This window comes from Castanea sativa, chromosome 1, assembly GCF_040712315.1.
Source record: "Castanea sativa cultivar Marrone di Chiusa Pesio chromosome 1, ASM4071231v1".
Classification (NCBI taxonomy): Eukaryota; Viridiplantae; Streptophyta; class Magnoliopsida; order Fagales; family Fagaceae; genus Castanea; species Castanea sativa.
Window position 1 is genome coordinate 42,459,884 of NC_134013.1, and position 23,714 is coordinate 42,483,597.

General features: G+C 33.6%; 1 protein-coding gene across 2 annotated transcripts; it reads right to left on the reverse strand.

The window, feature by feature from the left end:
- Window positions 1-10,306: 10,306 nt before the first annotated feature.
- On the reverse strand, window positions 10,307-19,231 carry LOC142642813 (KRR1 small subunit processome component-like). 2 transcript variants are annotated; one of them, XM_075817243.1, is made up of 14 exons: window positions 19,094-19,231; window positions 18,770-18,980; window positions 18,598-18,674; window positions 18,321-18,431; window positions 17,991-18,059; window positions 15,885-15,941; window positions 15,698-15,736; window positions 15,455-15,559; window positions 15,229-15,311; window positions 14,847-14,928; window positions 11,197-11,340; window positions 11,004-11,075; window positions 10,757-10,908; window positions 10,307-10,492 (listed from the first exon to the last, which is right to left on the reverse strand). In XM_075817243.1, exons 2-13 carry the CDS (start codon window positions 18,978-18,980, stop codon window positions 10,795-10,797), a joined length of 1,164 nt encoding a protein of 387 aa, XP_075673358.1. In that variant the 5' UTR covers window positions 19,094-19,231; the 3' UTR covers window positions 10,307-10,492; window positions 10,757-10,794. The 2 variants fall into 2 exon arrangements, with proteins under 2 accessions (XP_075673358.1, XP_075673363.1); XM_075817248.1 differs by lacking the exons at window positions 10,307-10,492; window positions 10,757-10,908; window positions 14,847-14,928.
- Between the last annotated feature and the right edge of the window lie 4,483 nt (window positions 19,232-23,714).

Here is a 23,714-nt window from a genome sequence, read left to right on the forward strand (position 1 = left end):
TTTTTTTGAGTTTATATGAAACCATGGGTTTTTTCAATCCAACTTTATTTAACTTTTGACAAAATATTATTATGTATTATTATTATTTTTGACGGTTTAATTTACATAATTGATGGTTTAAAGTACACTCAAAATATGAGACATTTTAAGTTTACTTTATACAATGACATTTTGAGACAAATAAATAATTCAAAGATGATTTAATGAAAAAAAAACAAACATGCACTACAAAAAATTTGATTTTTAGCAGCGGTTACAACCACTACTAAAACTATTAAAAACTGCTGCTAAAAGTCATATAGGTCTATACCAGCGGTTTTCTAAATCGCTGCTACAACTTGAATAACCGCTGTTAAGTTCCCGTCGCTACAAGTCACTATAGGTTATAATAGCGGTTTTAAGAATCGCTGGTATAGAAAAAAAAAACTATAGCAGCAATTCATAGAACTGCTACTAGGGAATTAAAAACCGCTAGTACACACAGCCTTACCTTTTGGAATTAATTATTTATAGCAATAGTTATGTAACTACTGCTATAGATTCTTTAGCAGCAGTTTTATAAACCACTACTAAAAAAAATTAAAAATGTAAGTATACCCTTCCCTTATTTCTAGCACGAGTTATTTTTAACAGCGGTTTTGTGAATTGCTACTAGATATTCTTTAACAACACTTTCATAGAATGCTGCTAAAAAAAAAACCCGCTAGTTCTCCCATTCGTACACTATGTTATAAATTAGTTATTGCAACAAAAAACAACTGCTACTATAGGTTCCATATAGGAACAGTTATAGAAACCATTGCCGAAGGTATAAACATTATTGAATATTACAAAAAAAATTAATTAATTTTTTCCTTGAAAATTAGTAATTTAACATGTTTGGAATGTTGTTAAAATCCACAATTTCATAAATCAAAGTAATAAAATTATTGCAAATAGTTAATAATATTGATCCAAATGAAGAAATAAAACTTTACAATTCAAAGTTTGAAATCACAAATAGCCAAATAAAAATATAAACAATACTTTTTGGTACTTAAGATAAGACAAGGATAAAATAATTGTAGACAACCTACAATAAAAACTAAGTTTATAAATATTCCCTTTGAAGTATGCCAAAAGTCACTCCAGCAATGAAACTTGGTCTTCCTTTATATTCCAATGTATTGTGTTAGTTTCCTGGAATACAATAAACCATATATTTGCATTAGTAAAAACTATATATATATATATATATATATATATATATATATATATATATATATATATATATATATATATAGGCAAATCTTAGAGAATGTATCAAATGGCTATTGGAAAAAAATGATGACAAATACATATCTTCTCATGTGCATTATTTTTATTGTATTACCTCTAAACCAAGGGTCAATAAGCTCAGCATAATCTTGGCAATTTACTATATTTGAAGCCTTAGCCACTATTTGTGTTTCAATTTTTTACTTATCAAAGTGCTCTGCTTTCAAAGCATGCTTCCAATTCCTCTATCGATCACTCAATCTCTTTAAAGTATGACGCTTGATTATCCCTCTTGCAATCTCATCTTGGGGGATGTCAAACTTTGACTGAAACACAAATACATATAAAAAACCATAACCACTATGTAGAAACATTCTTTCTCAAAAAAAAATCTATGTAGAAGCATTGGAATTCTGGAAAGAAGTATAATATATGTTACTAAAATTTTAATACCTCAATGATATTCCAACAATTTTTTTTGTAGTCATTTGGCAAAATAACGTCAAAATACAACTTCACCTTATTTTTAGGGGGCAGAATCCATATGTCAAACATACTTGTTACTCCAAATATCGTACATATACCTGCATAATTTATTTATGCACAAAAAAAAAAGTAGTCAATACCACAAGCATACTTTTAATTAAGTGTTATGTGCTACAAGGACTAAAAACATAAGTAATCATATTCATAGGTAGCTGTAATTTGAAATTTTACTTCCATATATTCTCCATATAAATGGTCATCAACTTGAGGGTGAGTCTCTAATAGAGCCCCTGGTTGATTAGTTGATGGGTCAAGTGAATGATTTGATAGTGATATGTCATATGATTAATTAGGTGTTGATGAGTCATGTGATGGACCGCGTGGTTGGGACTGATTTTCAACCTTAACTAAACAAAAACACTCCATTGTCATATCTATGGTGCATTGGATCTTTACCTATGTTCTCTCTCTTCAAAATTATGCATTATTGTTTTTATTTTACTAAAGGTTTTATAGGTGCCCAACAAAAGTGCCCAATGGTACTGTGATAATATTCTTCGAAAAAAAATAATTGCTCCCAACTAAATTATTGAGAGTAAATTAGTGGGAGAGGATAATAATCATAGTCTAAGAATTGTTGTTAAGTGTGCCAAATATTTGTATTAGGCTTGTAGAATTATTAGTTGTATTTTTTGGTGTCCCAAAAAGACATTTTGGTTTATTTTTTTAATTTAGTAATTAATACGGCAAAAATATCTCATTTTCACAAACATTTGATTAAATTAGTATATATTCATGAAATTTAAGAATCACATGCACATATTCAAAGTCAAAACTAAGTCTCAATTCGGTCATTACTCATTTTATTAAAAAAATGCTAAATCTCAACAAATCATAAAATGCATAAAAAAATCTAATCAAATAACTAATTAAAATTATTTTATTTTATTTATAATATACATTATATATTTTTATTAAATTTAATAAGCCTATTTTAAAAATCATGATACTTACCTAGGAAATAATGGTTAAAACTCATACATGCAGTCACTCTTCAGTCTTCACTCTCCTAGATTTGGAGAAAATAGCAAACTTTCTAAGAAAATTGTAAAAAATTACAAGAAATTAATAAAACTGATAATGTGAAAGAGAAAGAGAGAAAGGCCTGAGACTCACCTGTGGGTTGTTGGTACTTGGTATGACTCCTGCAAAAGTTTTTTATTTTTGCTTTCTGGTTTTTGTTTTTTCTTAAAGAGACTAGAAACTTCTTGTTTTCTCCTTTGTACTTTTTTAGGTAATTAGAAACTGCATTATCTTTTTCCAAATTGATTATGAGCGGCTATATGGTTTTTTTTTTTTTTAAACATGGCGGGCAACTAAAATTTTGAGATAAAGATAAAGAAGTGGTAGCTAAATCTTAAAGAATTAAAAACTAAGATAAGATAAGTAGATAAACCTTTTGACATGAATGCGTGTGCCACTGCCACTTTCCTTGTTATATTTTATTTTATTTTTATTTTTTATGGGCCACTTTATTGAGGGAAAAAAAAAAAGGAAGTCCCTTTTAAATCTGGCAGGACTAGAACCTATCCTCTAGAAGTTAATTTAACCATAAAAAAAAAATGAAGAAGTTAATTTAAATGTCATGACCAATGGACCCAACGCTTGGTATTTGCTAATAACTACGTAAACTATTATAATTAACTATAATTTAAATAATTTGATCAATTAAAATAGTCATGACACCAACCAATCAAATACATACGCTTTTATATTACCTTTTTTTTATAATTAATATATTTAACATTAATCATTATGTTTTATAGTTGAAAGATACTTAGCCATTCTCATTATAACCAATATTCTTGAAAGATTAATTATAATTTGGATATCTTTTTATATGCTTTATTATTTTGCATTTTATAATATAAAAATTAATGAAATTATATTTAAAATTAATTTTTTTCTTTGTATTTTTTTTGGCGAAAATGCATTTTTGGTCCCTACATTTTAGGTCATTTCTCGAATTGGTCCCTAAACTGATTTTGCTCCAAGGTCAGTCCCTAAATTTTTTAAATCATTTTTAAAATGGTCCCTACCGTCAACCCAATTACGGAAAAAGCTGAGATGGCAAACAGCGTGTCCTACTTGTTGACATGGCGTTGACGTAGATATTAAAATATTATTAAAAAAACTTATTTAGCATTTTTGAAATGCCACGTCAGATTTAAATTAATAAAAAATTAAAACAAAAAATCTAGGTCATATATTTTAAAATAAATAAATAAAAATTAATTAAATTAAATTAAGAAAAAAAAAGAGCTTTTTCAATTTAAAAAATTGAGTTCCTATCACAAAAATCCCACGAACCCAGATCAAAGTCTCTCTGCCCATTCTATCTCTCTGATTTCTTTTTCATCTGCTCCAAACCCAGACCACCCATGGCCAGAGAACCATCCCAAAATCCCTACCCTAACCCGACTGGGAGAGAAAGAGGGCAGAGGAGATTAAGAACGTTCGGTGCTTCTTATCGGGCTGAGGACTCTCGTAGATGATCGTCGAGTGCTCCTTATCTCTCAGATTGAAAATCCTCACCGAACCGTTGATGTCCCAGACCGTACAGGTCGTGTCGATGCTACACGTCCTGATTCACTTCGGCTTGACCTTGTTCCAATCGAACGAAGTGAGCGGAGCACAAAATTCGGAGGTCTTGCTGTTGTTGAGCACATAGAAGGGCTCGATCGAGTGGTCGCGGAGGTCCCAAAGGCAAATGAAGTCGCTGGAATCTTAACCCATTTAATAAACATGTTGGGTTAGTGTTGACCTATATAGTCGAATACTTATGAGTTGACACGACACAAACTCGACATGCGAACACGAATTGCCACTCCTACCCAAAATAGATTTATTGTTTGATTTGATGAATTCTAGCATGTAGAGAGAAGCTCAGGATCATAAGTTCTCAGTTTTTTGGGATTCTATTTTCAACAATCAACTTGTTCCTGTAATCACATAACATCCATGTGCAAGACACAATATGTCAAAGTTTAGAGTTTTCAATTTCTGCAAAGCTAATTCTATAATATCAATGAAGTGAGTTTTGATTGGCAACTTCAAAGAATTTTAAACAAAACCTTGAAACAAAATATCTTGAGTAAAAGAACAACACCATATTAGGTGAAAAGGTGGATTCAGCCTCTTCATTGCATAGAACACAAATCTAACTAGGAGAAATATTATGATCAAATAGCTTTTTCAAGTAGGTAGGTTGTTAGTACAAGCTTGCCAACACAAAATATGCACTTTTGAAGCCCCCCCCCCCCCCCCCCCCACCCCCCAAAAAAAACCATGATCTATTACTCATCCAAACTAGAGAGTCTTGAGGTCTTATAACATTCAAAGGGATAGACTTGATAACTGAAGCTTAAAACAAGTAGAAAATAGTTTCAATGATAAATTATTTCCATCTTAGCGAATTGGAGGTTGAATAAATTAAATCAAATATTGTAGCTGTATCAGGTAGAATCTAGAAAGTATGGACACTTCATTTAAGGTATCAGACCTATACCGTATTAGGAAAAGGTTTCTCTCTAAAATAGTTTGGAAAGAAACCCCTTAAACTCCGTCAATATCTTTTTAATTAATGTGAGTTTTGAAAATCTAACCGTTGGATTACATTTCCTTATTATATTCTTCATGCTTGCAAAATTTTAAGAAGATCAAAAATTAATAACTATGTCATCAATCAAATATTTAAATTTCAAGTTTTTGTGATTTAAAACTATGTGTAAAGAATAGGTTTATTGATCGAATACCAAATAAGATCCGATTTGAATGAATTTTTACATGCGTATTAAGGACATAAAGAAAATAAAAACCAATGGTTAGATTTACAGAATTCACATCCAATAAAAAGATATTGGCAAAGTTTGAAAGGTTTCTCTCCAAAATAGTTTGGAGAGAAACTCTTCAAACTCCGCCTATATTTTTTTATTTGATGTGTGTTTTGAAAATCTAACCGTTGGATTGTATGTTCTTATTATATTCTCTATGCTTGAAAAATTTCAGGATATCAAAGATTAATAGCTATACATCAATCAAATGTTTAAATTTCAAATTTTTGTGATTTAAAACTATGTATTAAAAATAGGTTTATCGATGAAATACTAAATAACATCTGATTTGAATGAAATTTTACCTGCGTATTAAGGACATAAAGAACATAAAAATTCAACGGTTAGATTTACAAATTTCAGATCCAATAAAAAGATATCGGCAACATTTGAAGGGTTTCTCTCTAAACTAGTTTGGAGAGAAACCTTTTCCACCATATGTGTCATTCCGGTGTCATACTTGCCGTATTATGTTATCCGCAAATGAAAATTTTAAGAATTCACTACGAATATGATAATAGATAAATATTATTGTATGAATATCATCATCAAGTTTTATTCTATACATTTTGATGATATGAAATTTTTTTGGGTACATATCTAATATTAGACTAAACAACGTTTATTTAACTATCAAAGTGTAAAAGATGATAAGTTCTCTTCAACAATATATGCATGTGTGTGTAATGTATCAGTATTACAAATAGGCCCCCCTAAAGGAAAATCACTAGTTCTGCCCTTGTATGTCGTACCCATATCTGTGTCCATGCTTCCTAAGATAGAATAGAACGTGGGAAGAATACTCTATGACCTTGAGAAAGTGGGAGCCAATTTTCTTCTTAAATATTATTTCAGTAGTTGTTCCAATCCCCCATCTACACGCAAAGCCTATAGATCATGTCATTTTTGGACACTTATTACCTTGATCAGTGATTTACTACCGATAGATACAAATTGAAGTTCATTTCATGTTTGGACACTTATTACCTTGGTTAGGTATTTACTACCACTAGGTACAAATCAAAGTTCAGTTATCACATGAGTTTCACTTATTGGATTTTGAGCCTAGCCTTTAGGCCAATGTTAGTTTGGTGTCAGTTAACTAAATTTGTTATACATTTTGTTTTTTATAAATAAAAAATACACCTAAATGTATCCATGTTGCACTTGGCCTTACTATGGTCGAAAACTCATGGCGAAAACTCAACAATAAGGACAATGGAGTCCACACAGTGGAATTTGCTCACCTCCATATAATTATGTTATTATTTATTTTATGAGTAATTTTAATTAAAATAACAAAATTATCATATTATTAGATTTGGTCATTATAAATGGTTTTAATTTCAAAAAACCATAGTTGTACTCTCATTTATTGTTACAAAAATTGGTTATTCACTATTAAATTTTTTGTAAAAGGTCAATTTAAAAGAATAATTTTGAAAAATAATAATAAAAGGAGATATCAAATATAGATTTATATTCCTCATATTCTTAGGATTTTTTTTAGTTTTTTTTATATTTTTTTTATTATTAGGATTTTGGACTAAAGTGTATCTCAAGTTATGATAGTAAAAGTTAATTTTAAAGCTCAAATTTTCCCCATATATTTTATAGTATTGAGAGCTTAAATTATTTGTTTTTATCTACATTATCTATTATAATAATAAATAAAAACTTATCTATTTCATGAAAAAAAAAAAATGAAATCATATTATATTATCACATTATACCATATAATATAATAAAAGTTGGATTTAGAAATCGTGGTTGAGCAAAAATGACTGCACCAAGTGGCTATACAAAATTGCAGAATTTTTAAGTTGGACTTAAAAACCATAATTGAGCCAAGTGACTTTACCAAATTGCAGATTTTTTTTTTTTTTTACGTGGATAAAACATGAACTTAATTGTTGTTATCAACTTTTCCTCTTACCCTTTAGCAACTTTTAGGATAGACACAAAAACTTAATTAAAGATAAATAGATGCTTCGTTCACATATTTATCTTTAATTAAAGTCTGATTTTTTTTAAGCCAACTCTCATATTGTTTGTGTTGTGGAAAGTCCATTCATCTTATGATGCCTTTTATCTTTTAATATTGGATAAATATGGATTTGTTGTTGATAGACTAGGAAATTAGAAGTGAGGCCAATATGTTACAAACTTGGATCTGCCACTCCACTTTTGTTAGCTATATATATACAAACACACACCATTGTTATTCTTGACAAATCCTCCTAGTGTTGTGTGATACCGTCATACCATTACCACATGGGCACATCATATGGTATAGTATAAAAATTTCTTTGACGCGATATTTTATTTGTAGCAAGATTATGTACTATTTATCTTTTCTTTTTTTTTTTCTTTTTTTTTTATTTCATTAATGTTCTTTTAATGTAGATTTAGGAGCGGCCTACTATGATGGTTTTGGGATGGAATACTTGGTGCAAAATGCACTTATTAATGGCTTTGTTCAAAGGGGTTGGATGCTTTGTTGGTAACTAAGTCAATTTATATATTTTCTTAATATACGATTATATATGATTTCTTTTGCTCTTATTCTCCTATTATTTCTAAACTTAAAAGCAAAAAAACTAATTTGATTACTATTTAAATTATTCATCTAATAAAATTTCTTTTTATCATCAATTTAAAACTCAGGTCTAGAAGTCTTTCAAATTTTCAATAATTGATTTATAATTACATTGTGCAACCATTTTTAATAGTTGTTTGACACCATGCTAAGATTGCTGAGGCTTAAACATCTTCACAATTTAAACCACTAGATAATAATACTAATACTATGGTTTGGGGGGTATTTTTATCATTTAGTGAGTGTAGTGATTTTTTTTTTTTGGTTCATTTTAATTAGTCCTAAAGTATTTTGGTAATTTTTGAGGTCTTGGGGTATGTTGGACATTTTGAGGATATTTTGGTCATTTTTTAGTTCCAGGGGCGTTTGTGTCATTTTGAGTATTTAGGGGTATTTTGGTCATTAGGGTGTTAGTTTTCTACATTGGAGTATATAAAATAAAAAAAAAAGGACTAAACTTTGTGGTTTTGTATTTAGAAAATACCTATAGAAGCAAAAAAAGAAGAAGTATATTGTAGCAGTTGGGAAACCGCTACAAAAAAAAAAAGAGTACATTGTAGCGGTTTTTAAAAAACCGCTACTACAAAGAGACTTATAGTAGCATTTGAAAATCCGCTACAATAAACACTCTCTAGTAGCATTTTTTGTATGTGCTACAAAAAAGACCACTGTTATAACTCAGCTTTTTTGTAGTGATGGAATCTTATCAAATTAAACGTAGTCATAATTACAGTTTGGATTCTAAAAGTTCCTCAGTAGATCTTACTTCTCATTACAAAGCCATGAACGGCAGCAAAACTCAGGAGTTTTAGCCATTGAAGGGTTAGTTTTACTAGACATGAGTTTGTTTTTGAGAATCAATCAAGTTTGAAGCTCAACACCGGCCCAAAGAAAACCAATGGCTACCAATGCACCTCTATTGACATCTTGTACAGGCCAATATCCAAAGTACTCAGTTCTAATGACAAAGAAGTCTCAATCTGTGGGTTTCAGCTTGCTCAACTGATAAAGTCTTTGATGATTGAATAAGAAATCTGGGGTTCAATCTTTGCCTACACCAAAAACTGATTGATGTCTTGGTCTGATAATAAAAAACTATCATCAGGAGCTAACGTCATAAGTTAAAACTCTCTCTCAAAACAATAAAAAATCTCAATCTCTACAAAAATTTTCAGCACCTTATGCTAAGCCCAACAGTCATTATATAAATGACAAGATTCTAATAGAATGTATATATGAGAGTTTTTATAATTAAAAAATTATATATATATATATATATATATATATATATATATATATATATATATATATATATATAGAATTTAAACTCAATTGAAAAATATTCATATTAAATTAAAATAATGGCGTGAACAAATATGGCTTTTCAAAATCATATGCATCAACATTTTTTTAAAAAGTCAATAATAAAAAGTATAATAGCCATTGTCCATTGCAATGCCAATGCATTTAAAGAAATTTTGTAAGAAATTATATTAAGTCCCATTCATGATATTATGTACTACGATTGGAATTTGGTTGGTTATTTACCATGTGCGAGAATCCTCACTAAGCATCTCTAGCTCAGTGGTTAAAGGCTAAAAGCATCCAACTCAAAATTAGCGAATATGTAGATTCAATTGGCTCTATATCAATGAAATCCCATCATCCATACATAACAGATTAGTGTTGTACATTCATAACATAACATATGAATAACCATTTTGTACATGCCAGATAATTAGTAACTATATTCAATTTCTCAAAAACCAATCCCAATTGTTTCGAGGTTCGGTAAGAACAAAGAAATTTCAAACAAAAGGATAGAAACCCGTTGAAAAAAAGAGAGAAACAAAGCAGTTCATCTATAGACAAAGCTCTTTCTCTATCATCAATATTTGTGGAATCAACTTCAATTATATTACATGTTATTATAACAAGAGAATAATCAAGAATATAAACCAATTCCTTATTTAATTATTCCACTAATTCAAGCATATAATTAGTTCATCTATTCTTGATAGCATGTAATTTAATTTGTTTGCGGAAAGTGTCCAAATGAAACAAACCCAGATGAACTAAAAGAAAATTTCTTAATTGTAGATGTTGAAGTCAATGCTTTATCGATATATTACATTCTTCTCATGCACGGCAAAAATTAGAACTCTTAATTCAATTTTCCTAACATCTAAGAATCATGGCATGCAAGCTTGGCCAATCATAGACAGCCGACTTAAAACCAAACAGTGAACACATTTTACTTAGTGCTGGTTTGGATCCAGCTTATTGCTGCGTCCACGTTTTACTTTTTTTTTTTTTCTCTGCTGCAGGGGACAAGCGCTCAATGCGCGCACTGTGCGCGTACTGTGCGTGCACTGTGCGCGTACTGTTCATATACTTTTTTAACCATTTTTTATTAAAAATGGGTCCCGCAGTACTATTCACACATTTAAAAATTATTTTGCTACAGTGTTTTCAGTTTTCAGTTTTCAGTTTTCAGCAATAAGTTCTATCTAAACGGACCCTTAGTCTGACTGCGATAAAAAGCTTCGGCATCATATTTTAAGTTTCTCTGCGCTTGGATTTCTTTTTGGAAGGTTCCCCAGCTGTGGCAATATAAACTTCAGCATTGACATTCTCACCCAATTTTTGCTTCCCAAACTCCTTTGCCTTTTTCTGTAGAACCACCAATTTAAGCAATTATATTAAAATGGACAAGTCCTAGAAAGTAAGAAAACCCAAAAATCATGATGTTTATACTTTTTATATACCTTTAGAGACATGGCCATGGCTGCCACATCTTTATCACCATCCTCAGATTTTGTATCCTGCTTTCTTGGCTCCTGATATTTGACAAACCAAAATTGATAAGAAGTCATTGGGATAAAAGTGAGATTAAGTAAGAGGGCGTCTGAAATGTGAAAAAGATGAAGGTGATTGAGTTAAAGAGCCTAAGGATACAACCTGTGGGGGAATAAATGCAGCTTCTCTTTTTCTTTTGTTTTCTGCAGTTTTCTGTGCCTGCTTCTCCTGCTTCTCTTGCCATGTCTTTGCTGATTTCTTTTTCTGGGACATGAAGAATTCTCCGCTTTCCAATTGTTCATCAATCTGAAAATAACATAGATGGCACTCCAATATATATTAGTAGTTTTCTCTTTGAGACAGCAAATTGAAGAAACAAAAGATGAGGAAGAAATCCTATTATGCAAGGTACCAGATAAAAAACTTAAAAAAAAAAAATCCCACTGAAAGTACACTAGCAAATTCCTTATCATCTCCAACTAAAATTAGCAAGAGCATCAGTATCTCCCTTTAAAAAGCACAATCCAAACAAAGCATAGCAGGGTAATGGAATTTGACATTGAAACATGATTAATCATTCCAAATATTTACCATGGGAATTGGGGAAGTGGGAACCCACATATGACAAGTATCATTACATAACAATAACAGTAATAACATGGATAGATAAGAAGAATACCAAAAACAAAAAAACAAAAAAAACAAAATGGAGAAATGGAGAAATTCCTACTAAAATACTAAATAGGTATTCGTTGCTTGAGGGTTGGGAATAGATATTCTAGATATCTAGGTAATAGGAATAGTTTTTATATATATATATGTTTATTATTAGCATAAATTAAATATATTGTATAAAAATAACAAAAATATAAATGAAAATGAGAATAGAAATAAAATCAAACGTAAAAACCATGACTTAAAATATAATTGACATATATTTTATAACAATTTTGTATATTTAGTATTGTAGGGTCATTGAGCCCAAGAATTTATGTAGGATGGCCCAAGAATATCTTTTGGGCTAAAGGCCCAATCCGAGGACATCAAGTGATCCGAGGGTGTATGAATGTTAACTCATAAAGAAAATACTAGGTGAAGAAGTGATAATGTCTGAATAAATATGTCCGAGGAAGATTGTGTCCTCGGCTAGGTGAAGCCGAGGTAGGAGAAGGGTTGTTTGATATCCACAGGCTATGTTCTAGAAATTCCTATAGGCTAGGGAAGACACGGTACATATGGAGGATAAGAAAAAGGGAGGTGGAATATCTAAGATAAAGCTGCTACCACCGCCCCCGCATTGAAGGCTCTGCAATTGATATTCTGACTGCATTAATGGGGAATAAAAACCTGAACATCAGGTTTGAAACTTGATCCCTATCTCCAGAGACATCAGGGAATGTGGATGGGAGAAGTATCTAAATCAGCGGTCTAAACCATGAGGTGGAGGATGAAAAAGGGAAAAAGGAGGGAGTATAAAAGGGAGAAGGGACCTTCGTAAGGAGGGAGGAGAGGAAGAAAAGAAGAAGTACATTGTAAACCTAAAGATCCACATTTGTAATCTATCTTGGGAAGCAGTAATATAAATTATCCTCGAATTGTGTCCGAGGAGCAGTTTTCATTCGTTTTCACATAAACAATTCCTTGTGATTGCCATTGTGACCAAAGCCCATCGTTCTTTGTTACTTGACATCATCAGAACCTAGATTTCTAGCCTACTCTCTACAAATTTTATTGTAAAAAGGCTTTCCAGGCTCATTCTCTTCTGATTGTGGATCCGGGCTCGAATTGTGCCCTTACAAGTATCATATACAAAGTCTAATAGATAAACACACTTCCATATACAAATACAAAATAATACAAATTATTAGATAAACTACTACCATTTATATTATTTTATAGCTTTTTATGATAAAAATTGGCATTCATTATTGCTATATATAATTATAAAATAAAGGTTAAATTAAATAAATAACAAGAAATTACATTAAATCATATATAACTATAAATCTTATATAAAATAATATATGAATACTAGGGATAAATTCTGCTAAGGGTAGGAACAGATATATTATACAAGGCTGAAACAAACAATAGATGAATACTATATGATAAATTATACCACGGGTTGCTGCAATCCAAGCAAATGAACAGAAATTAAATTTATTTCCACAAATACTGATTACTATAGTAATTCCCATCCCATCTGTATTTTGATTTGCATATCAAACATGCCCTCAATTCCTTAATAAATGCATCTGCCGCGTTCATATTAAATACAGAATTAAAACCAATAGTCATGAAATTATATTTAAAAATATAAATAATCAAACTGAGTGAGCAATATAATCAAAGACAATAAGCAGCAATCAAAACAAAAATAAAAAATAAGAACGGCCAAAATTTGACTCTTTATCAATGCCACTAAGCAGCCATCAACAATATTGTTAAAGGGTTTTAAACCTTGATATGTACCTAAATAAAAGCAAAGCGACAAGCTAGAAAGCACCGACGCGGCTGGGAGGGTGCCACACCGGAGTCCAACACAGGGTGCGGTCACTGACGCCGTTGCCCGCACGTCGGTGCCGCATCTGATTTTTTTTTTTGGGATTCACGCCGACTCTGCTCCAATTCGCACCAAACCGGGCCGATTCGGCCAGAATCGAGTCATATCGACCGAATCAAATCGTTTCGGCCAGCGGCCGAAACCTATGAAGCACGGATGCGGCATCAGAGGCGCCGCACTGGCGTCTGACGTGGAGTGGGGCGGGCGACACCGCCGCCCACGCGTCGGTGCCACATCACTTTTTTCGTTTCCCGATATGCGCCAAATCGGGTCGTATTAGCCGAAATCAAAGCATCGAGGTCTTCGTCGGGTAGATGGTACTTGAATGACACGTCGGAATCGGCGCCACCTGCACAGAGAGCGGAGAGCTTGGAAATGAAGGAGTTGAACTTGACGGTGTGATCGACGGCGAGAATCTTAGTCTCACAGCCGATGTAAGACAGTTGATTGTCATGAGGACGAGGATGGATCTTGCCGCCGGAGTCAGGGTATGAAGTGAAGGAAGATGCTTGTGCTTTCATAGAAGATGTACCATATCTCTTTTGATGTAATAGAAAAATGAGTGCAAGATTTTTTTTTTTTTTTTTGGAAAGAGGAAAGGAGAGGAGAGTAATGTCACTGATGAGGAGTGGAGGTGCGCGTTTTGAGGAGAGTGGGAAGAACATTTTGAGGAGAGTGGGTCCTACTCAACATTCATTGATGTGGTGTGTGGGTAAGAGCGGTAGAAGCACTATGGCTTTATTTAGTTTAGTGCACCAATGAAACACAAGTGAAGTTGTGCCCTATAATTGAGATTTTAATATAGATTAATTATTGTTTTATATAATTAGTTACACACAGTCTTGCATATATTTTGTGAAGTTGTATTTTAAATATATAATTTTAATTATAATTGTAAAATCATAAAATTGTATTATCAAAACATAATTTTATAATTTATGCTTAGCAATATATATAAAATATAAATAAAAATAATTTTAATAATTTTTCAATCACCGCACCCCGTCACACACGCACTCTACTTTTTCAAAAATTGCCAACACCTGCACCCGCACCCGAGTCCTGAAACGCACCCGTGCTTCTTAGGTGACAAGTAGCCTAATTTCTATCAACACTTAATCAAAGAGAGTGCTTGTGACATTTGGGAGGCCAGGGGAATTGGGACTTGATGTGATGATAACAGTACTTTAAAGCATTCAATTTCTTGCAGGAATCTAAAATATGTAGAGACTAGAAGCAGTTGTCTCACCTTGCTAGGTTGTTGTGGAGGAGGGAAAGGTGTATATGGTTTCTTCTCTTTAGTCTGGAGCTTCTTTTGTTGAACATTTTTCCTGAATATAAGTTATTGGAGTAATTTATAAGGAAAATGCTATAGGAAAAAACTATTTTACAAACTTTTTTACAAATTGTTTTTTTGGTGAGTGGTTATTAGTAAGTAAAAAAATGATATTAGTGGTGAGCTCAGATGAAAACCAATAAGAATTTGCCATGCAAATAGTTTTTAAAAATGTTGTAAATAGTTTATAGCTGTAACATTACTCAATTTATAATATAGAAAATAAATTAAACAAAAGAAACTAAAAGGAAGTGATTATATCCATATACAACAAAAAGTGTAGTAAATGTCGTACTTTTTGAATTTTGGAAGAAACCTATCCCAGTTTTCGTTTGCAAGTGCTGGATCCTTCTCAAGCTCTTTCTTCATCATAAGAACCTAAACAAGAAAGAGAATATTTGGGGGGAGGAGATACAGAGAGGTTAAGAATGTTGGCAGAGCTTCAGGTGAAAAGAGTTAAGTTGATAGGTCTTCAAGAGAAAACACCAATTACAGTAGAAATAGAGGACCAAGCTATTCACCTTGATGTGGTATACCGGATGCATTTTATTTAGTATGCAGTCTTCCACAATCCGCCTAACTTGCTTTAAACCTTTAAATGAACCCATAGCAGCAACTGTGTTGCCCTATATGTTTCAAATATAAAAGAGAAAACGTTCATTTCATTATTTTCCACCTTATGCTAAGGGGTGAGGGGAAGCAAAGGAACCAAAAAACAGTGGCACATCAAAAACAACAAAGAAAAGTAACAAACTAATGATTACCTGAACGAGAATATAGCAGCCTGTCAGTATTTCCAGTGCCTGCAGCTCAATAATATTGGGGTTAAGCCAGTGAAAATGATTTATAAGAACATTTAACAATATAGCATGTCAAAGTGACCATGCCAACCAAGTAGCTGAACATTATAGTTTTTCCTTCAGTTGTCTGTAATTTTCTCACTGTACATACCTTTAAAGTGGAAGAATTAGGACCCACAAGATGTTGTCTTCGTTTGACAAAGCGTTCCTGCACACCACTTCAAAATTAGACCAAGACCCAAGAATTGATTTAAATTTTACAACCCTATAACATTTCAGGTTATTTGCAATATATATATCAAGTACACTGGGGATGTACTATGGGAGGTTATTTGCAAAATATTGTATCTGGAAAAGCTCATAGATTAACAGGTAAATCTTAATGTCATAAACATAAAACAGAAATTGAAGGGATAAAAGAACAGGGACACAGCTTATCCCCCACCATAAAATTTTGGTTTTGGAAAATATCAATAAATTGATTTCTCTTCAAACTGAATAAATGTTGGACCTTCTTCTATATTATTATTTGTCAAATTATGAAAACAATCATACAGCAGTCATGTGAGCCGCTTATGATTGGGAGCTTGATACGTGTGCTCATTTTTTCCAAACTCTCTATTCATTCCCCGTCCAAACAGCTTTGGAGGACAAGTTGATTGGAGTTTGGGTAAGAAGTGTTTTTGTGTCCAGTCTTCTTATGAGGGTTGGAGAGGTGGTAGCTGCTTAGATTTCCCTTGGAGGATATTTGGCAGGTAAAAGTCCCAACTAAGGTTGCTTTTTTCTTTTTGTGGTTTGCGACTTGGGAGAATTCCTTACTAAAGATAACTTAGTGGAAAGGGGTATGATGCTGGCAGATTGGTACTATGTGTCAGATTAGTGAGGAAATTGTTGATCACTGGCTGCTTCATTGTCCAGAGGCAATTGAATTATGGAACTCCATATTTCTGGCTTTTTGGAGAAAATTGAGTGATGCCTAAGACAGTGAAAGGCATGTTGAGTTTGGTGGCAACGACCTGGATATTTCAAAACTAGAGTATGAAATATGGCTTATTTGGAGGGAGCAGAAAAGGACTTCTGAAGGCCAAGGAGTTTCTACTCTGGGGATTGAATCACAATTTGTATGATCATTATTTCATTGGCCATCTTTCAATCTGAGTAGACCTACACTTGATGATTTTATTGAAGTTTTGGCTAATTAGCCAATCTTACTCTGCAAAGAATCTTACTTAGCCATCTGTTACAGCTATTATGAATGGGTTGTAGTTGTTATCTTAAGGATGTATTTAAATTGAGTAATGAATGAATAAGAGGCAAGCAGTTTAAACTCCAAAATTATGTTTTCTTTCTCATTTTGTTGGAGGTTAATCACCTTGAAATCCGACTAATTATTTTCCATGACACAACTGTTTACATCAGTGTGTGCGTGTGTGTATATATATATGGGGAGAAATTACAATTTACACTTTGTTGTTTGGCTCTATCACAATTTAGTTCACAAACTTCCAATTGCTACATTTGATCCCCTAAAGTTTGGAAAAAAATGAAATCGTTAGTTATGTCCAAAATCCAAATTAACATAATTTGCAGTTTGTTTTTTGTTAATAAGTAATGGCATTTTATTCAGAAAAGAGACTACTTCATGTACAAATATAATGAACACAAAGAAGCCTAAAGATTACAAAAAAATGAAATATGCACAAAAGTATAGCAACTTTTCAAAATCAACAATGGTATTGCTATTAGTAAAACCCCACGCACAAGACCAATTGAACAAAGATCTAATGAGCAATGATTTCAATTAAGTTACCAAACTTTCTGCATCAGTGCAACAATTTCTAAGACAAAGTAACACAAACGACAATCAAAGCTACCACTCCCATTCAATTTTCAACTCATTCACTCTCTCCTAAGGATATTTACTTGAGTAAAGAATATTTATGAATGAGTTCACCAACTCCAATTTTCAATGTTAAGTCTCTATGAAATCCAACATTCTAGCTCTGTGCCTCCCCATATATCCTACTAGCCAACAATGAATGAATTGATACATTTCTATCCATTGTGAAAGCACACAAAACTGGGAACAACACTTTCAAAGAATGATTGCTAAACCCACACAGTATGAACAGAAATATTATAGATATATTAGAGCTTAATTACATAAACAAGACTCTGCAACAGATATCTCTTCAGTTATTAAAAAAATATGAGTCAGCAAACAGCATTCATTTGATGCAAGTAAAGCAATACATACCTTACTGCGGACCAAGTTGCCAATCTTGATGATGTCACATTGCACTTCATCATCTAGTACTTTTATTGCCTACCACAAAAATGTTGTTAAAAGAACTAAAATTACAACAACCAAAAAAAAAAATGAAAACCAGCCAAAACGAAAAAGCTGTCACAATAGAGTTCAATTGAAATAATTTTGAATGAAAGAGTCAAGCAAAGTTATTAGTTTACATATTATTGTTCTGTGCACACTTGGGCAGTAGTTCACACCTTGGTAACACTAAAGAGAAGAAAACTCATACAATACGGACACGAAAACAAGAGTAAAAGGAGAGGCCAAAAATTGTACCTGATGAACAGGGACACTTCTTGACAAAAGCCTAATAAGTTCCCTAGCCTTGATGATAATATATGGGTCCCTAGTCTTTCTGGTTGTTGACACTGTCATGGACCCCTCGACCTAAGCAGTAATAAATCATAAAATGAATTAGAAAAACACACGTCTTTCTGAGAAACACACACAGAATATTCAAATGTAAAACAATGGAAAGTAGAAACTTCACTTCAGGGAGTATTTACTAATATTAATATGAGATGAATCTGATAACTTACAGACACACACTTACTAAGTTAAGTTCACATGAAACGCCAAACTCTTTCAAAGCAGATTTCACAGTTGGCCAAACCCCTTGCAAGTACTTTTCTGAAGAAGAAGAAGAAGAAGAAGAAGAAGAAGAAGAAAGCAATTAAAAACCCAAAAACAAACACCCAAAAAAGAGAGATTAAATATAATTAAACCTCTGTATTGAGGGAAGAGAGTGGAGAAGGAGCTGAGTTCAAGCATTCCGGATTCATTCCAAGAAGGGTCAAACTCTTCAATAGTCCAACGGTCGATGTTGGGGTCATCATCCCAAGGCTTTGGCTTATCGTGCTTTCCCTTGTGCTTCTTTGCCTTCTGCGATATGTCACCACCGTTGTTGTTTTCATGCTCTTCCATCGCAAAATTCATCTTTTGCGTAGACACACCATATAAAAAAAAAAAAAAAAGGTTAATTGGCAGAGTGAAAAAGAAAGAAACATAAATAATAATAATAATAATAATAATAATAAAATGCGACTCACTTGATTCGATTCTTGGAGAGGTAGAAGTGGCGGGGTTTTCTTGGTGGGTTTAATGGCAAATTAAGGTGGATGGGGTTTGAGAGACGAAGAGAGAGAGAGAGAGAGAGAAGTGGCGCTGATGGGCTACGGAGATAGGGGGCGAAAATAGCAAATTAGCCGTTACTTTCCAACTAAATAGTTAGCAGGCCGATTTGCAAGCTATATAATTTAGTAACATCTCGAGGCTCAGAGGCTCGATTTTTGGGCTATAAATCGAGCCTCTGAGACTTGGTTTGTCTAGTTTGATGTGGCGTTTTTTTCACGTGACCTCTACCTGGAAATCGAGTCTCTAAGACTCGAGTTTTATACCAAGCATTAGAGACTCGATTTCTATCGGAGAGTCCACGTAGACGCCACTTAGATCTCGAGTCTTAGAGACTCGGTTTGCTAAAAGTGAAACCGAGTCTCACAAACTCGATTTTTAAATAGGGTCTTCCCCCAGTCAGAGATCCCATCTGTCACTTCCATGTCTGTAGGTACAGAGCTCTTCTCCAGGTCTCCTGTAGATCTCTCGGGAATCTTCAGAAAAAGAAGACATGGTCTCCATGTCTTGTAGGTCTCCTGTAAGTCTCTCAGGAATCTTAAAAAAAAACAACTGTCCAGGAATCTTCAGAAAAACAAAACCATCTCCATATTCTTCAGAAAAGCAAAACCATCTCATATTCAATGATGTCCAGCAAAGCAAAACCATCTCATACACATTCAGCAAACATTGCTCCTCTCTCAACTCTCACACAAACATTGCTCCTCTCTTCACTCTCATACAAGCCCAACATTCATTCTAGTCTCACTCCCCCTCTCACTCTCATACAATCCTAGCAGCATATTTGCACATTCTCATGTCAGGTAAGGGTCTCCTCACTCTCTAGTTGGTTGTTTAGTGTATATAAGTGCTTTAGAAAGTGTTGCTTGCATTGAATTTGTCATGACATTTCTTGATTATTTTTTATTTGTTTGTATTAACCATTATATATATATATATATATAAATATTTATATATATATATTTACATACATATATATATTTATATCTATATAAATATATAGATATATATATGTATAAATACATATATACATATATATACGTATATACATATATGTATATATATTTATATACATATATATTTATATACATATGTTTATATACATATATATATATATATATATTTTATTCATGATCTAGGAAGTCTTTTTGCTAGCTTTCGGTGAATTTATCTGCTTTCTTTTCTCCATAATTTGTATTAAATTTGAGTTTGTATATCACATCTGGTATATTTAACTGTATATTAATGCCTTGATTTTGAAATTAGATGATATGTCTAATTTTGATTGCTCATGATCATATTTATATTAGTGGTTTTTTTTTTTTTTTTTTTGATGAATACTTCTCTATGTTATTTCATTAATAGTAGTGTAATAGGGTATGCCATGAATTTTCGCCCACTGGAATGATGATGTTACATAATTGCACTCATTCATTTGCACATCCTCATGACTTTTGTTGTTTGGTTTGATATTTTTATTTATATTTTTGTTAGAACTGAGTTGAAATTTTGTAATGGGGGTGAGTTTTGTCTTTAGTTTTTTTATTTGTTTGAGTACGAAATGATAATGATTGAGTGTGTTTGTATGTGATGTGGGGTGAGTATATGCAATTGTGGGGTGAGAAGTTGTAATTTTTGTACTTTGAGTAGATATTCAAGGTTTTGTAATTGATGTTAAATAAAATAGATAAAATATGTCACTAACATATTATACTTTACTCTCTAATAGGTTCACAATCTCTGAAGAATATTGATATAAATGTATACTATGGTGGACCCCTTGACAATCCTGGAGAGATTGACGGATTCCCATTTAGAGGGTCGGGTATTGAATGCTACTACATGATGATACGTTGTAAGTTGAAGACGTTGGACGATTTGAAGAGGAAAATAATGCACTCATTGAATTTGAACCCTACTTGGTATGACATCAAGATTATTTATCGTTACCCACAAGAAGTCCTTCATGAACGGATAAATTACGGGTATATGGTGATCAAAGAAGACAAACATGTAAAGATGATGTTTAATAGGATCCAAAAAATGCCCCAAGTAAATGCTGCTGAGTTGTACGTAAGTTCGGAGCCGCTTGTAGAAGCTGATACTGAGGTGGTGCAACAAACAACTATGGCTTTACAATTTACAGCCCTAGATGATGGATGTACTACAATGGGAGGGTATACAATGGAAGGTTATACGCTCCCATCTCAAGATCATGTTGCCAATACTCGTGAACCCCTCCATCCTCAAGAGACACATTTAGAGGAGGAAGACGAAGACGAAGATCATGCCGCGAATGATGGTGAAAATATTGATGATGTGGATGAATACGAAGAGAGGATTGAGCGAGGCGACTTTGAGAACGATATGGATACCATGAAGTCGTTCCCAATTTTGAAGAGGAAAATATGGAGTACCATGATGAAGGTGATGCAAACGATGATATTGGCATCCAACATGATACAAATACGACCACTACCTATAGACCTCCTGCCGACTCATTTTACGCAAATACTTGAGAAAATATGGTTGATCCTTCACGTCTTCAGATACCATTTGTTTCTACTTAGGAAGATGGGATGCATTTTCATAAAGGGTTGACTTTTGCAAATAAAGAGGCGGTGAAGCGTGCATTGATAATATACGCAGCAAATGATAATAGAAATTTTATAATCCGGAGGTCGACCAAAAGTAAATTGTGCGCTGCATGCATTGACGACAACTGCAAGTGGTACGTTGGGGCATTCATGAAGGTTAAACTTAATGGTCTATGGATGGTCACGTCTTATGTGGGTCCACACACTTGTATACCTTTTGGCCTACGAAGAGACGGTAAAATGATGGATTCTAATTTTGTTGCATCAGAAATTATAGGAAAATTGCGACAAAATCACACTGCTTGTATACAAGATCTCTGGGACATCATACATACTAAGTATAAACATGAGCTTTCTTACTATAAAGTATGGGACGCAAAACAAAAAGCAATTGCTAAGATATTTGGGGATTGGGAGGAGTCTTACCAAAGGTTGCGAAAGTTGTTGTTGGCATACTTGGATCAGGATTCGGATACCCAATACAAATATCACACCATACCTAGGCCATACGAGAATTCTGCATTACTGCGCTATGTATATTGGGCATTTGCTCCATGCATTGCTGCATTCCAATATTGCAGGCCAGTGATCAGTATTAATGGGACTCATTTGTATGGTAAATACAAAGGGGTTTTGATGATTGCAATGGCAACCGATGCCAACCAAAAGGTTTTGCCTCTTGCCTTTGCTGCTGTGGACAAGGAGTCAGAGGCTAGTTGGGGGTGGTTTTTAGAGTGTCTTAGGGCTTCGATTGAGCATGTTATACCTGCTAACGGCATTTGCATTATTTCTACCCGACATAAAGGTATCAAAAATGCCATTCAACAGTGGCCTAGAGGGAGGGATGGAACAGAACAGGTATATCACCGATATTGCCTTCGACATATTGCTAGCAACTTCAACAGACGCTTTGATGACCCGATTCTAAAGGCACTGGCCTTGAAAGCTAGATATGCGACCCATGAAGCTAAATTTGAATCCATAATGCAAATCATTAAGGAGGCCGAGATTAATTTACTAAGGGGTGTAGACCCTACTGATCGCCATGTTGCACGTTGTATGCCATACACATATTTAATCAGTGAGGATCTAGACAAATGGACCCAGTCACATGATGGTGGAAGACGTTACAGGGCAATGACAACCAATATCTCTGAGTGCTTTAATGGGGTACTTAAAGGTGCCCGCAGTTTGCCCATTGCGGCAATGGTTGAGTTCACTTGGTCCAAACTTGCTGCATATTTCCACGATCGACATAAAAAAATTACTTCTGATCTCTCTCAAGGTAAGGTGTGGAGTGATTATGCAATGGAGATCTATAACAAAAATGCGCAGAAAACCGCAGGTCACACTGTGAGGAATTTTAATCATGAAACTGGTGTATATCAAGTGCTTACCCCGTACAACGACCATAGAGGTGGAGGGGGAAACCACAGTCATGAAGTGCACGTATTTGATAGAATATGTGGTTGCGGAAAGTGGCAAAACTTGAAGATCCCTTGTTCACATGCAATTAAAGTTCTTCAAGGTCTACACCTCGATACGACCAGCTATATTGACCCATGTTACAGTTTGAACAACGCCATTCACACATATTCACATCATTTTGTGGTGCCAAAGTCAGAGTCATTGTGGAGGGATGTTCACGGACCACGGTGGGTGCCTAACCCACAGCTGTTGCGGGCCAAAGGTCGTCCTATAGCCTCAAGAATAAGGAATGAAATGGATGGGGTACGGCGAGAACAGGGAAGCCGGAGGGAAGATCCGGACTTGAGGGAGATTCAACCGAGGCAGCGATGTGGAGTGTGTCATCAAGAGGGGCATAACTGTAGAAGCTGTCCCAATTCCCGTGGGGCTTCAACAAGTATTAGTGCTACAAACTAGGCAAGTGCCCTCACTGTTTTTATATAATATGCTCTGAATTTCATTTGGTTTTTGTTCT

Bases quoted from the DNA above. Each gene is read 5' to 3' on its own strand.
- LOC142642813 (XM_075817243.1), bottom strand. From the start codon at position 18,980: ATGAATTTTGCGATGGAAGAGCATGAAAACAACAACGGTGGTGACATA. The intron at 14,929-15,228 runs GTACGACATTTA...ACTTATATTCAG, and splicing joins TTTCTTCCAAAATTCAAAAA to GAAAAATGTTCAACAAAAGA. The intron at 10,909-11,003 runs GTATATAAAAAG...GTGGTTCTACAG, and splicing joins CCATGGCCATGTCTCTAAAG to AAAAAGGCAAAGGAGTTTGG.